Source organism: Pollachius pollachius, assembly GCF_949987615.1.
Source record: "Pollachius pollachius genome assembly, chromosome: 14".
NCBI lineage: Eukaryota > Metazoa > Chordata > Actinopteri > Gadiformes > Gadidae > Pollachius > Pollachius pollachius.
In genome coordinates, this window is record NC_136947.1 from 11,091,675 (window position 1) to 11,105,609 (window position 13,935).

The window sequence follows — 13,935 nt, forward strand, 5'->3', positions numbered from 1 at the left end:
GAGTCTTCACCCCTCCACCAAAACACGGAAGTACTGGCCTCTCGAGCACTCTGATTGGATCCCAAGGATTCGGTAAGGCGATTTGATTGGTCGACTGAGGCCACTTAAACACATCGCAGCCAGCCTGCACATAGATCCGTCAGCTAAACGTTAGTCATTTCCGAACGTGTTTTTTATATTATTGTTAAGTTTAATAAAGAGAATACACGATGTTGAAAAGCTTAGATGACTTGAATATAATATATTTACAATGTATATTTTATTACCCACAATACACATTTATTATAACCAAACATACACGTTAAAGTAATGCATATATTTAATTGTTAAAAAAATGACTTCAAATGACCTCGTACTGATGGTACTCAGTACGAGGTAAAGACAGTTGGATAAACACTAGGTTGTGGAGGATGTTTTGAGTCTTTAGTTCTGGACGTCTCCAGGGGGATTTCAGAATGAGACACAATACTGAACACCATGAAGATGATGAAGATGGTGATGAGGGTTAGGGTAAGGGAGCCAGCAGCACCCGGAGGAGAGGGCAGCTGGGAGGAGGTCTTAAGGCACTGCAGGAGGAGGAGGAGGGGGCGTTGATCTCCTGGACAGAATTCCAGCTGTCTCTCCGTCCGTCTGGCTGTCAGCAGCAGGTTGACTTCGTCTCTTTGGGTCTCTCTGCTCGATCTGATCCTGGAACCAGAAGGTCAAACTTACACTGTTAGCCAGAGCGATGCTAACCTACTGACCCTGTTAGCCAAAGCCAGGTTAACCTACTGATGATGTTAGTTAGAGAGAGGCTAACCAACTGATGCTGTTAGCCAGAGCAATGCTAACCTACTGATGCTGTTAGCCAGAGCAAGGCTAACCTACTGATGCTGTTAGCCAGAGCGAGGCTAACTTAATGATGCTGTTAGCCAGAGCGAGGCTAACCTACTGATGCTGTTAGCCAGAGTCAGGCTAACCTACTGATGCTGTTAGCCAGAGCGAGGCTAACTTAATGATGCTGTTAGCCAGAGCGAGGCTAACTTACGGATGCTGTTAGCTAGAGCGAGGTTAACCTACTGATGCTGTTAGCTAGAGCGAGGCTAACCTTCTGATGCTGTTAGCCAGAGCAAGGCTAACCTACTGATGCTGTTAGCTAAAGCGAGGCTAACCTTCTGATGCTGTTAGCCAGAGCGAGGCTAACCTACTGATGTTGTTAGCTAAAGCGAGGCCAACTTACGGATGCTGTTAGCTAGAGCGATGCTAGTGGCCGCGCCGCTTTCCGTGTCTCTCAGGACGATGTCTTCCAAGGCCACCGCCGCCACTCTGAAGAAGAACTCTGGAACATTCTCCCCTGACACATTTCAAAATGAAAGGTTATGAAACACTTCAAAATAAAGCCCTGGTTCCTAGTGTAGAGCAGGTACCTGATTTGGCAGAAACAGCCCAGAACTCTCCTTGCATCTCGGCGGCCATCTTGGTGGCGTCTTGCTCCGTCCTCTGCCTCTCCTCCACGGACTGCCGCGTGAAACAGAGGAACCTCAACAACGCACCCACCTGGTTCAGGTGGAGGTGGTTCAGGTGGGGGTGGGTGGGTGTTGCAGGTGGAGGTGGGGGGTGGTGCAGGTTGGGGTAGGGAGGGTGCAGTTTGGGGTGGTGGTGGTGCAGGTGGGGGTGGGGCTGGGGTGCAGGTGTGTGTACTGACCAGCAGGTCGCTCTTGGTGCCGACCAGGAAGACCAGGTTCCCCCCGGACGTGTTCTCCATCATCGCCTCACTCAGCCACTGGCTGGGGATCACAGGACTGTAGTACTACACAGTACTGTAGTACTGCACAGTACTGCAGTACTTCATGCCACACAGCACTACAGAGTACTGTAGTACTACACACCACACAGAACAACATAGTACTGCAGTACAGCAGTACTACTCAGTACTGCAGTACTACTGAGTCCTACAGTACTGTGTAGTACTGTTGTAATACATAGTACTGCAGTACTACACAGCACACAGTACTACACAATACTGCAGTACTACACACCAGGTAGTACTACCCTCTAGGACCTTCAGTACTGCAGTACTGCGACCTACCGAGTGTTTTCCAGGCTCCTGATGTCCGTCATGTCGAACACCGTGATGATCACTGGAGGACAGAGACATGGTCAGGGTCAGGGCTTCAGGGGTCAGGGCTTCAGTCAGAACAAAGACTAGGTCAGGGTCAGGGGTCAGGGCTTCAGTCAGACCAACAAAGACTAGGTCAGTGTCAGGGGTCAGGGCTTCAGTCAGACCAACAAAGACAAGGTCAGGGTCAGGCCTAAAGGGGTCAGGGCATCAGGGGTCAGAGCTTCAGGTAGAAACACGGTATTATGGGATGTCTTACCTTGGGCTCCTCTGTAGTACGCTGAGGCGATGCACTTGAACTTCTCCTGCCCGGCCGTGTCCCATCTGTGGGTGGAGGACCACGTCAGCAGCGCCCAGAACAGGTCCTCATCTTAGACCAACCAGAGCAGCTCCTCATCTTACACCACCCAGAGCAGCTCTTCATCTTACAGCACCCAGACCAGCTACACCACTCAGCTCCTCATCTTACATCTCCAAGACCAGATTCACCACCCAGCTCCTCATCCTACACCCTGCGTCCTGTGTTTGAAGGAGCCCAGAAAAGCCTCCTAGGATGAGTGTAACATGGAACCGTTTCTCCAGCTAGGTGGAGTGTAACAAGGTGGAGTGCAACATGGACCTGTTCCTCCAGCTAGGTGGGGTGTAACAAGGTGAAGTGTAACATTGACCTGTGACACTCAGGCTAGGTGGAGTGTAACTAGCTGGAGTGTAACATTGACCTGTTCCTCCAGCTAGGGGTGGTGTAACAAGGTGGAGTGCAACATGGACCTGTGACATTCCAGCTAGGTGGAGTGTAACAAGCTGGAGTGTAACATTGACCTGTGACACTCAGGCTAGGTGGAGTGTAACAAGTTTGAGTGTAACATGGACCTGTTCCTCCCCCTGGTTCCTGCTTACATCTGGAGGGAGAATGGCGTCCCGGCCACCTCGAAGCGCTCAATCTCAAAGTCCACGCCGATGGTGGCCTTGTAGTCCCGATGGAACACATCCTTACAGAACCTGGAGGAACCATAGTCTTCATCATACATTACATATAGAACTAGAACCTGGAGGAACCACAGTCTACATCATATATAGAACTAGAACCTGGAGGTACCACAGTCTTCATTATACATCATATAGAACTAGAGCCTGGAGGAACCATAGTCTTCATCATTTATCATAAAACTAGAACCTGGAGGAACCACAGTCTTCATCATATATCCTATATAGAACTAGAACCTGGAAGAACCACAGTCATCATCCTATATTATAGAACTAGAACCTGGAGGTACCATAGTCTTCATCATACATCATATATAGAACTAGAACCTGGGGGAACCACAGTCTTCCTCATACATCATATAGAACTAGAACCTAGAGGAACCATAGTCTTCATCATTTATAATAAAACTAGAACCTGGGGGAATCACATTCTTCATCATATATCGTCTAACTAGTACTGTACAGGTAACTAACACCTGTTAACAAGACATGTCTAGTATCATATATAGAACTGTACATACTGAACACCTACCTGTTAATAAGACATGTCATATAAAGAACTAGTACATACTGAACACCTACCTGTTAATAAGACATGTCATATAAAGAACTAGTACATACTGAACACCTACCTGTTAATAAGACGTCATACAAAGAACTAGTACATACTGAACACCTACCTGTTAATAAGACATGTTTTTCCCACGTTAACGTCTCCAACCACTACTGCTTTCGACATTTTCTGTCGGTCCCACCTACCAAAACAACAGGTCTTAGTCGTGATTCCATGTCTAGGTTGGACCAATCGTTCAGCACTCTGAAGTGCTGACCTGTGGGACCTTTTCTATTTTTTGTAATCTGGAATCAAATCCAATCTGATGTGGCAATCAGATAGGTAACAATCATGCTGTCTTTTTATAATGCAAAAGATTTTCTTTAATAGAAATCCTATAGCTAATATAAAGGCCTGTAGCTAGGCTACTAAAATATAAACTACAAAGTGCTTCAAATGAATGATTTACACAGCAGAGGGATGGAAGATTAAGTATTTTCTATGGGAAGGCAGCAACCCAAAACTACACCAAGGGGCCAGAACCACAGGTGTCCAATCAGGGTCTTGATAAGCATAATGGCAGCGAATCCGAAGCAGTTTGGGTGTGTCCCCAGAGGACTCACGGCTGGTTCCTGGCCGCCCGGTCCTGGCAGGAAGCTTTGGTCCTGAGGTTCCAGTCTTCCTTCACCTGCAGGCTGGCCTGGGGGGTGTAGGCCTGGACCCACAACAAGACCAAATCACACCGGACCCGGAACCACAAGACCTTACACTGGACCCACAACAAGACCACATCACACTGGACCCGGAACAAGACCACATCACACCGGACCCGGAACCAAAAGACCTCACACTGGACCCACAACAAGACCTCATCACACTGGACCCGGAACAAGACCACATCACACCGGACCCGGAACCACAAGACATCACACTGGACCCACAACAAGACCACATCACACCGGACCCAGAACAAGACCAAATCACACCGGACCCGGAACCACAAGACATCACACTGGACCACAGGACAATACACACCTATCTCTCTCACACACACACACAACACACACACACACACACACACACACACACACACACACACACACACACACACACCTGTCTCTACAGTCACACACACAAACACCCCTATCTCTACATCAGTCGTTACAAACCAATAAACCCTTCACCAGGCCCTTCACAATAAACCTTTAAATCGATATGTTTATGATGCTAAGATTTTTTAAAGGCTGGTACGTGATTGTTGTGTATCGTGTATATCAGGGTATATTTTGGGAGTACCTTGGGGTATTTGGTGATAACTCTGTCTTTACTGACCGGCGGAGGAAAGCCCATCGCGTTGAGCATCAGGACCTGGAGAGAAGAGACACCAGCGTCGCGATCGTTATTCACCTGTCTGTCTCCACAGGGCGTCAACACCGCACTGTCCAATCAGCACAGCGCTGCAGACGAGACCAACATCTCACGCTGATTCAAACATTAATGTTTCCATTAGCAGAGAATAGAGTCTATTCCGACACTGGTTGCACATGTACAGCGCAGCGAGTGGGCGTCTAAATCAGAGTGCAAAACCAGACACAGAAATACCCAGAAACAGCCCTCTAAGGGAGGACTCACCGGGAGGAAGAGGATGAGGTCCGCGGGCCTTCAGGAGAAGTGTTGTCTTGAGGAGCAGCTGTGATGAACCTCGTCTCCCTGGCAACCACCGATAGGCCCGCGCGTCATGGACTCAGGCCGCGCCCCCTGACTCCTGAGGCCCCGCCCCCTGACTCATGACGATCTGCTGTGATAGACAGCCTTCATAGTAGAGTAATCAATCCCTTTTAGGCCATCACTATGCTTACTTACTAAGTGGGCTCGGCTTCTATTAAATATATATTTTCAATTACATAATTGATTTAGAAATAATTTACAGTGAGGAGGACAGCTTCATGTTTTGTAGAAGTTGTTTATTTACCAGTTTTTAATTAACTCAGTAGTCTATTAACCTGTAAAGCTGAACCTGAAAGTGTCTCTCTAAATAATCTAAATAAAAAATGTTATTTAATTCACACTTTCATTACAGACTCACGGTCTCAATTCACTGAACCATTTAGGTCTGTTAATTCATGGTCTTGCAGCCTTGTAACTACTTTACGTTGGCTTTTTGAGGTTTGAACACAAGTGTGCTGAATCGAGTGTTGTACAAGATGCTCTGAATACAAACACTCCATCTGTAAACTAAACCTCCGTGAGAGAACGTTTGCTTGTGCACACATCACGTATTACCCATAAATATCATCATCTGTTCTGTCATAAAATTGATTACATTCACCTAGATTAGATTCAGACTCTGTCGCATGTGTCCTAGATGCCCCAGATCATCCCTCCCCACTTGATCTCCTGTCAAACATCACACACAGAGAGGAGGGCCTGCTGGGGCCCACCTGGACCGAAGACCAAGAGACCCCCCCACCCCAGAGCCTCAGGATTACCAGTTCTGCTACCAGTTCTGCTCCCAGTTATGCTACCAGTACTGATCTCAGTACTGCTCTCACTACTGGGAGCAGTACTGGGAGAAGTAGGCTTTGGAAGCATCAACACAGAACTAAGTTTAGGATTATTGTGAGGACTGTTGACAGAAGGCTGATCACTGGCACGTTGATCTCTCGATTCTAATAGAGAAATGTGCATTCTGTTGGTCGCCAGTTGGGTGCAATAAAATAAAAACACCCTTAGGTGTTAGCAATCTAGGCTAGAAGACCACTATACTGGGCTCACCCCTAGGGGGCGATTGTAGACCACTGTCCCGGGCCTCAACCCTAGGGGGCGATAGTGAGCCTCTAGACCAGACCTCGTCCTGGTCCAGAGAAGAAGTCCCCCATCTTGCAGTGGTCGGCCGTTTCGTGATCAAAAATACATAATCCTTGCAATGGACGGGTAAATAATAACAAATCTAATAAAATATTAGAGATTACTGTAGTAAGAGTAAAACGGGTTACTGTGCATCGGACTGGTTCAGTTGATATCAGCGGGTTTTATTGATGCTAGCTGCTAGCACATATTACCGCTAGCGCAGTTCCTTATCGGAACATATCTGATCATATTTCAACATGCTGGGTTTCTGTTAAGATAATTAAGCAGCTCTGTCTCTAACAGGAGGTAAGTGATGGGAGGCTGGAGGGGAGGCTGGGCCAGCCGAACGGGGGAGTGACGGCCACAGTAGGGGGCTGAGGGCCGCAGTCCGCTGCTCCTTTGTCTCCATGGAGATGAGCTTTTGTGGTGTACCGGGGTAGTCCAGACCGGTCTGTAGTCCACTGGACCGGTCTGTAGTCCGCTAGACCGGTCTGTAGTCCGCTAGACCGGTCAGTAGTCCTCTTGACCGGTCTGTTGTCCTCCAGACCGACATGTAGTCTGGACCGGAACTCAATAAATGCAGTTTGTTTATTAATATTGAATAAAACTGATCCAGCAGTAACTGATGTTAGAATTTTTTCATTTATTCTGTGTACTCCAACAATAGATTGAGCACACATAATGTTTTGATGTATAACTGATTTGCGGTATGTTGGACCTCTGGGTTGGCACTAACACAGATATCCTTCAGATGAAACGTGTTTCAGACTCTAAAGTCCTGCTGTTAAATATAGTCGAGTTTCTAACCATGTTCCTTTCTCCCTGGACAGAGATGTTGCAGTCGGCGTGAAGGTGAGATAACTAGTAACTTATCAGACTTTGCAACATAAAATCATAATAATATTATTATATAAAGTTATCGATGAGCTGTGTGGCTCATGGTTGTCATGGTGACATGATGGGTGGATGTGCTGGGTAGATGCAGAGAGGTTGTCATGGTGATGTAGTAGTAATAGTGTGGTAGCAGCAATAACGCAGTAGTTAGCAGCAGCAGCAGTTAAGAGCAGCAGTAGTAGTTAGCAGCAGTAGTAGGCAGCAGCAGTAGTAGTTAGCAGCAGCAGTAGTAGTCAGCAGCAGCAGCAGTAGTAGTTAGCAGCAGTAGTTAGCAGCAGCAGCAGCAGCAGTTAAGAGCAGCCGCAGTTAAGAGCAGCAGTAGTAGGCAGCAGCAGTAGTTAGCAGCAGCAGTTAAGAGCAGTAGTAGTTAGCAGCAGCAGTAGTAGTTAGCAGTAGTAGTTAGCAGCAGCAGCAGTAGTACTTAGCAACAGCAGTAGTAGTTAGCAGCAGTAGTAGTAGTTAGCAGCAGCAGGAGTACTCAGCACTATCCGTAGTAGTTAGCAAGCACTAGTATAAAAATAATCTCTTGTATTTCCAGAGAGGCTCAGATGAGCTCAACATGTACAGCAGCAGCAGCAGCCCCACCTCGATGACAGGTACACACACACACACACGCACACACATACACTGTGTTTGTGTATATACTCTTATACTATGGACCGTGTGTGTGTGTGTGTGTGTGTGTGTGTGTGTGTGCAGCCAACGGCAGCGACAGTAAGAAGCAACGTCTGGAGGAGTCGCCGCCCTCCCGCGTGCTCCACATCAGGAAGCTGCCCAGCGAGGTGTCGGAGACCGAGGTCATCGCGCTGGGCCTGCCCTTCGGCAAGGTCACCAACATCCTCATGTTAAAGGGGAAGAACCAGGTACACCGGCACCCCCACACCCAGTACACCCCCACCTTGTACACCTGGCACACTCCCACCTGGTATACCTGTACACCCCCACATGGTACACCTGGTACACGCCTACCTGGTACACTACCACCTTGTACACTTGGCACACTCCCACCTGGCACAACCCCACATGGTACACACCTGGTACACCCCCACCTGGTACACTCACACCTTGTACACCTGGCCCACCCCCACCTGGCACACCCCCACATGGTACACACCTGGTACACCCCAGCCTGTTACACGCCTCTACAGATTCTAAGGTTCTAATGTGATGGTGTGTTAATGTAGTGATGTGAGTGGTTCTGTATTAACGCAGTGATGTGTGTTTCAGGCGTTCCTGGAGTTGGGCACGGAGGAGGCGGCCATAACCATGGTCAACTACTACGCCGCCGTCACGCCCCAGGTAGGCCACAACCCTGTTGCCATGGATACCAGAGACACAGCCCACCTCACCTGCTCCATACTATACTAAGTGTTCTCTGTGTTCCTCAGGTCAGAAACACCCCGGTCTTCATCCAGTACTCGAACCACAAAGAACTGAAGACGGACTCTGCTCTGAACCAGGTACCCCCCCCTTAGAAGTGACTCTGATTTGTGTCTAAGGAGTGTGACTCTGGCCTGTGTCTGAAGTGGTGTGACTCTGGTTTTTGTCTAAGCTGTGTGACTCTGGTTTGTGTCTAAGCTGTGTGACTCTGGTTTGTGTCTAAGCGGTGTGACTCTGGTTTGTGTCTAAGCGGTGTGGCTGGGTTGTGTCTAAGCGGTGTGACTCTGGTTTGTGCAGCGGGCCCAGGCGGTGCTGCAGGCGGTGTCGGCGGTGCAGGACGGCAGCTCCCCCTCCTCTGACCCTGGGGTGCTGGACCTGGCCCCGCCTCCCAGCCCCGTGCTGCGCATCATCATCGACAACATGTTCTACCCCGTCACCCTGGACGTGCTGCAGCAGGTAGGGACCTTGGGAGGACAACATGTTGTTATGGTGACCAGGGAACCTAGTGTGATGAAAACATGTTGTCATGGCGACCAGGGAACCTGCTGAAGCTAACATGTTGTCATGGTAACCAGGAAACCTGGTGATGATGCCATGTTGTCAAATAGAGATACAAATGAAAGTAGCATTAGTTATGCCCGTTTTCCACCGGCGGTTACGCTTTGGAGCCAGCACACCTCAGGCCAGTAGTGAGGGTGCGGTTTGGCCCAGCTCAGTTACGGTTCGTGTTTCCAACGCCGGTAGGGCGGGGTATGGCGATAGCCGCGGCAGCTACGTAAGCATGGTGATCTCATAGCAGCCCGACACAGTGTAGCCCGCTAATAAATCCATGGAAAAAGAATGACGCTCAAAATGAACAAAGAGCAACAATGAAGGACGGCAAACTTTTGCGTGACATTTTCCCCAATTAACAAAGCTTTCGCCGTTGTCTAGAAAAACCTGGACAACGGCGGGTAATGTGTTTGTTTATTATCCCCCTGTCGCTCGGAAGTAAGGAATCTGTCGACCAATCAACGGACGGCGTGTGTAGCTGAAACTTGTCGGCTCAAACTTTTACCCTTTTAGGCTTCTCAGTACCCCAACAAAGAGTACTGCGTGACAAGTACGGCTCAGTCCGGATCACGCCCCCTTTTGGCGGTGGAAACGAGACCTGTGCCGCACCTTTGCATACTGAACAATCCGGGGGAAATGCGCCATTAGTTCTAGATCTTTGTCAAGTGTGTCCAAGTTGTCCGGGGTTTGAGAATCTTCTAATTCTGTGGTTTTATCGTTTCAGATCTTCAGTAAGTTTGGGACGGTGATGAAGATCATCACCTTCACCAAGAACAACCAGTTCCAAGCTCTGCTGCAGTTCAGCGACCCCGTCAACGCCCAGCAGGCCAAGCTAGTAGGTTACCATTAGCACCACGCTAGTAGGTTACCATTAGCATCATCATTAGCATTAGCGAGTGTGTGTAGTCCAGACGTTAACGTGCCTTCTCCTTCCAGTCTCTGGACGGTCAGAACATCTACAACTCCTGCTGCACCCTGAGGATCGACTTCAGCAAGCTGGTCAGCCTCAACGTCAAGTACAACAACGACAAGAGCCGCGACTACACCCGGCCTGACCTGCCCTCTGGGGACGGGGACGGCGGCCACAAGGACCACTCCTCCCTCCTGGGTGAGTACACCTACCCACAACCCCTAGTTTCCTCCCCCACTGGGAGGTGGCTGATCTGAAGTTAGCTAGGAAGTAGCATGGTTCATCTTAGACATATTCTTCAGAAAACGTGGTCCTTTATGCTCTCCTCCACCTCCTCTCTCCTCCACCTCCTGCTCTCCTCCTCCTCCTCTCTCCTCCACCTCCTGCTCTCCTCCACCTCCTCTCCACCCCCTCTCATTATCTAGGTCATCACTGACCGTCACATAGCTCCAGTAGCTGTTGGTATTCCGCTGGTGAGCTATGCTAATGTTAAGATGCTAAGGCGCTTCAAGTCGTCTACAGAAGTAGCCTCTGTCCAAACACTGAGGTCCTGTCATTTAATGAGCTACCGCTCAGGCTAGGGTCAGCAGGGTGGGTCTCGTGTTGGTTTGCAAGGAGTCTGGAATAGCCTTTAGCTTAGCTTTATGAAGGGTTTCCAGACCGCTTACTTCCCTTCCGATTGAAATAACAGTTTGGCTACCTTTAGCATTTCTACTGTATGTGTGTGTCGAAGCTAGCCTAGTTGCTAGCTGAGCTTTGTGCTGTTGTTTTTCAGGGACGCCGTCCGGAGCGCTCGCGTCCTACTCCAGTGGAGGAGGCTACTCGTCTTCTCTCTCCATGTCGCAGGGCGGAGGTATCCATCCCTTCTTCTGTTTCTTAACCTCATCCTGCCCATCTTTCTTGCTCCAAACACTGTTAGCTGCTAATGCTGTTAGCTGCATACTTCCAGCTATTAGCTCCCTCTTCCATTCACTGCCATCTTAGCCGCGGTCAGTCTAGATTTTGATATAGTTGGTGTCTTAACAACATCCTTGGTAAAGCGAGCCAATCAATAGCCCTGTCTGTGTTAGCAGCTAGCCCCGTCTGTGTTAGCAGCTATGCTAGCTTAAACAGTAAGCATGTGTGCCCCCTCCCCTGGTCTCATGTTTTGTTGTTGTTGTTTCAGGAGCCATTAGCCCCCTCAGCGCCGCCGCCGCCGCCGCCGCGGCAGCTGGGCGTGTTGCCCTGTCCGGGTCAGGGGTGTCCGGAGTCCTGCTGGCCTCCAACCTCAACGATGAGGTACACCACGCCCTGTGTGTGTGTGTGTGTGTGTGTGTGTGTGTGTGTGTGTGTGTGTGTGTGTGTTGGCCCCTCTGCCCCCGGTGGTGGTGTTGTGAACTACAGCTGCCCCTCTGCCCCCGGTGGTGTTGTGAACTACAGCTGCCTCTCTGCCCCGGTGGTGGTGTTGTGAACTACATAGACTAGCTAGAGACTGGCCTCCCTCTGATACTTCATTATCCAGCCACTGGCTCTCAGCCTAAATATGTGATGTAGATCTGCCTTTGTTTGCTGTGATCAGAGTGATGGGAACATTATCTGACTTGTTAGCCGCACCCCCTGGGGTCCCGGCTGACTAGACCCCTGGGGTCCTGACCCAGGCTGACTAGACCCCTGGGGTCCTGACCCAGGCTGACTAGACCCCTGGGATCCTGACCCAGGCTGACTAGACCCCTGGGGTCCTGACCCAGGCTGACTAGGTCCTCAGGGGTCCTGACCCAGGCTGACTAGGTCCTCAGGGGTCCTGACCCAGGCTGACTAGGTCACCAGGGGGAGGTTTCATAATATAATGACCGTATATATATGAATGGAACATTGGGGTGAAGAGATAAAAGGGGACACTGCAGCATTGGTCTCGGGAGAGTTTCATATAACTGACCTTTTAGTACATTTGGTCTCTCCAATATTTAATTTGTTGCTAAGGAGCATTATAGTTTGAAATGATGTGTTTGGGCCGGCTAGCTACCAGTTAGTCAGAAAAAGAGAAACGTGTCTGTTTATCCAGTACCTCAACCCTATTGGTGCTGGAAGGGATCTTCCAACGATCTGATTGATCAGCTCCATTTCCTGACATCCCTAACAACAATTCCATTGGCTTGGAGGCTGACGCTCCCTCTAATTTGATTAGCTCTTTGCTGCAACCCCCCTCCCAACCAGCTTCTCTCCCTATACTGTCTGTCTTGTAGTACTCTTACTGTAGTGTTACCCTACTTTACTGGTACTATACTCTGCTGTACTGGTACTATACTCTGCTGTACTGGTACTATACTCTACTGCACTGGTTTTAAACTCTACCCTACTGTACTGGTACTGGTACTATACTCTACTGTACTGGTACTATACTCTACTGTACTGGTACTATACTCTACCCTACTGTACTGGTACTATACTCTACTGTACTGGTACTATTCTCTACCCTACTGTACTGGTACTACACTCTACTCTACTGCTCCTGTATTCTGCTCTGCTACTCTAGTCTACTCTTACTGTAAACTATACGTCTGTACTATGACTATATTCTACTCTGCATTCTACTGTACTATGTCTATATTCTACTCTGCATTCTACTGTACTATATATTCTATGCTGTTGACCTTTTGTCTATGCTTCCCCTCATCCAGAAGTGTGTGTGTTGCGAGTTGTGTGATGTGGGCATGGCTCTGTGATGTGGGTGTGACTCTGCAGTGTGGGCGTGCCCTGTCTAGGGATGGGAGCTGATGAGATGTTCTTGATGCCTTTATGAGTTGTGTTCCTCGCTGCGGTCCTCCTCCCCTGAGCCGTTCGGTTGTGTCTGTTCTCTGAGCCTGCTGCATGGAGCAGGTTAGAGTGAGGGTTAGCTCGCCTTAAATTGAGGAAATGAGAGTTTCTATTTGTTTCACTTGAGGTTTTCCTGGTGGACAAGAGGGATTCAATAAATACTAGCAGATGAGTAAGTGCCTGGATGTCATGTCAACAGGCTTCCTGAGGACTCATTGTGTGGCCATTTTTGAAACGTGATAGTTCCTCTTATTTACACAAACAAAGTCTGTTTTAATAAGAATTTGTTCAGATTTTAAATTGATATCCGCTGGAGAAACATGACCTGTTGTTTAGGGCAGAGCGCTTTGTGATTGGCCACTTGTGTAGATGTATTGACCAATCGCTGGCTCTGTAGAGAGGAGGGCTGGGTCATCACCACGGCAACACAGACAGACTCATACTGCTGACCGGTCATCACCACGGCAACACACACAGACTCACACTGCTGACCGGTCATCACCACGGCAACACACACATACTCGTACCGATGACCGGACATCACCATGGCAACACATACAGACTCATACTGCTGACCGGTCATCACCAAGGCAACATACACACTCATACTGCTGACCGGTCATCACCAAGGCAACACAAACTCGTACCGCTCATCATGTCACTATGCGGATTCAGGGCGTGAACATCTGATAGGGGCCCTGATGGTTGGGAGCCGTCGCGGCTCTGGATCAGACCAGTAGGAACCGCTCCGCCATTCCCATCCCTAGTGCTGGGCTGTGTGTGTGTGTGTGTGTGTGTGTGTGTGTGTGTGTGTGTGTGTGTGTGTGTGTGTGTGTGTGTGTGTGTGTGTGTGTGTGTGTGTGTGTGTGTGTGTGTGTCCACTGATTATGTTTACTGACCTCTGCTTTGGTTTTGTCCTCT

At 49.1% G+C, this 13,935-nt stretch overlaps 2 protein-coding genes across 2 annotated transcripts in view; one reads left to right on the forward strand and one right to left on the reverse strand.

The window, feature by feature from the left end:
* Positions 1-637: 637 nt before the first annotated feature.
* On the reverse strand, positions 638-4,997 carry rab36 (RAB36, member RAS oncogene family; the record flags this gene model as incomplete). Its single annotated transcript, XM_079751714.1, has 10 exons — positions 638-687; positions 1,220-1,333; positions 1,407-1,497; positions 1,685-1,766; positions 2,069-2,120; positions 2,358-2,422; positions 2,996-3,097; positions 3,763-3,837; positions 4,259-4,350; positions 4,932-4,997. 10 exons carry the CDS (start codon positions 4,995-4,997, stop codon positions 638-640), a joined length of 789 nt encoding a protein of 262 aa, XP_079607840.1.
* A 1,495-nt stretch (positions 4,998-6,492) lies between these two features.
* LOC307085736 (polypyrimidine tract-binding protein 2-like) overlaps positions 6,493-13,935 on the forward strand; it is a 12,620-nt gene continuing 5,177 nt past the window's right edge. The window contains exons 1-12 of the mRNA XM_079750598.1: positions 6,493-6,569; positions 7,316-7,337; positions 7,918-7,975; positions 8,079-8,242; positions 8,607-8,678; positions 8,768-8,839; positions 9,057-9,215; positions 10,036-10,146; positions 10,248-10,419; positions 10,997-11,074; positions 11,387-11,499; positions 12,943-12,949. Of these exons, the coding sequence (XP_079606724.1) occupies positions 6,562-6,569; positions 7,316-7,337; positions 7,918-7,975; positions 8,079-8,242; positions 8,607-8,678; positions 8,768-8,839; positions 9,057-9,215; positions 10,036-10,146; positions 10,248-10,419; positions 10,997-11,074; positions 11,387-11,499; positions 12,943-12,949 (1,036 nt within the window). The 5' untranslated portion in view covers positions 6,493-6,561. The remainder of the gene's footprint in view (positions 6,570-7,315; positions 7,338-7,917; positions 7,976-8,078; positions 8,243-8,606; positions 8,679-8,767; positions 8,840-9,056; positions 9,216-10,035; positions 10,147-10,247; positions 10,420-10,996; positions 11,075-11,386; positions 11,500-12,942; positions 12,950-13,935) is intronic.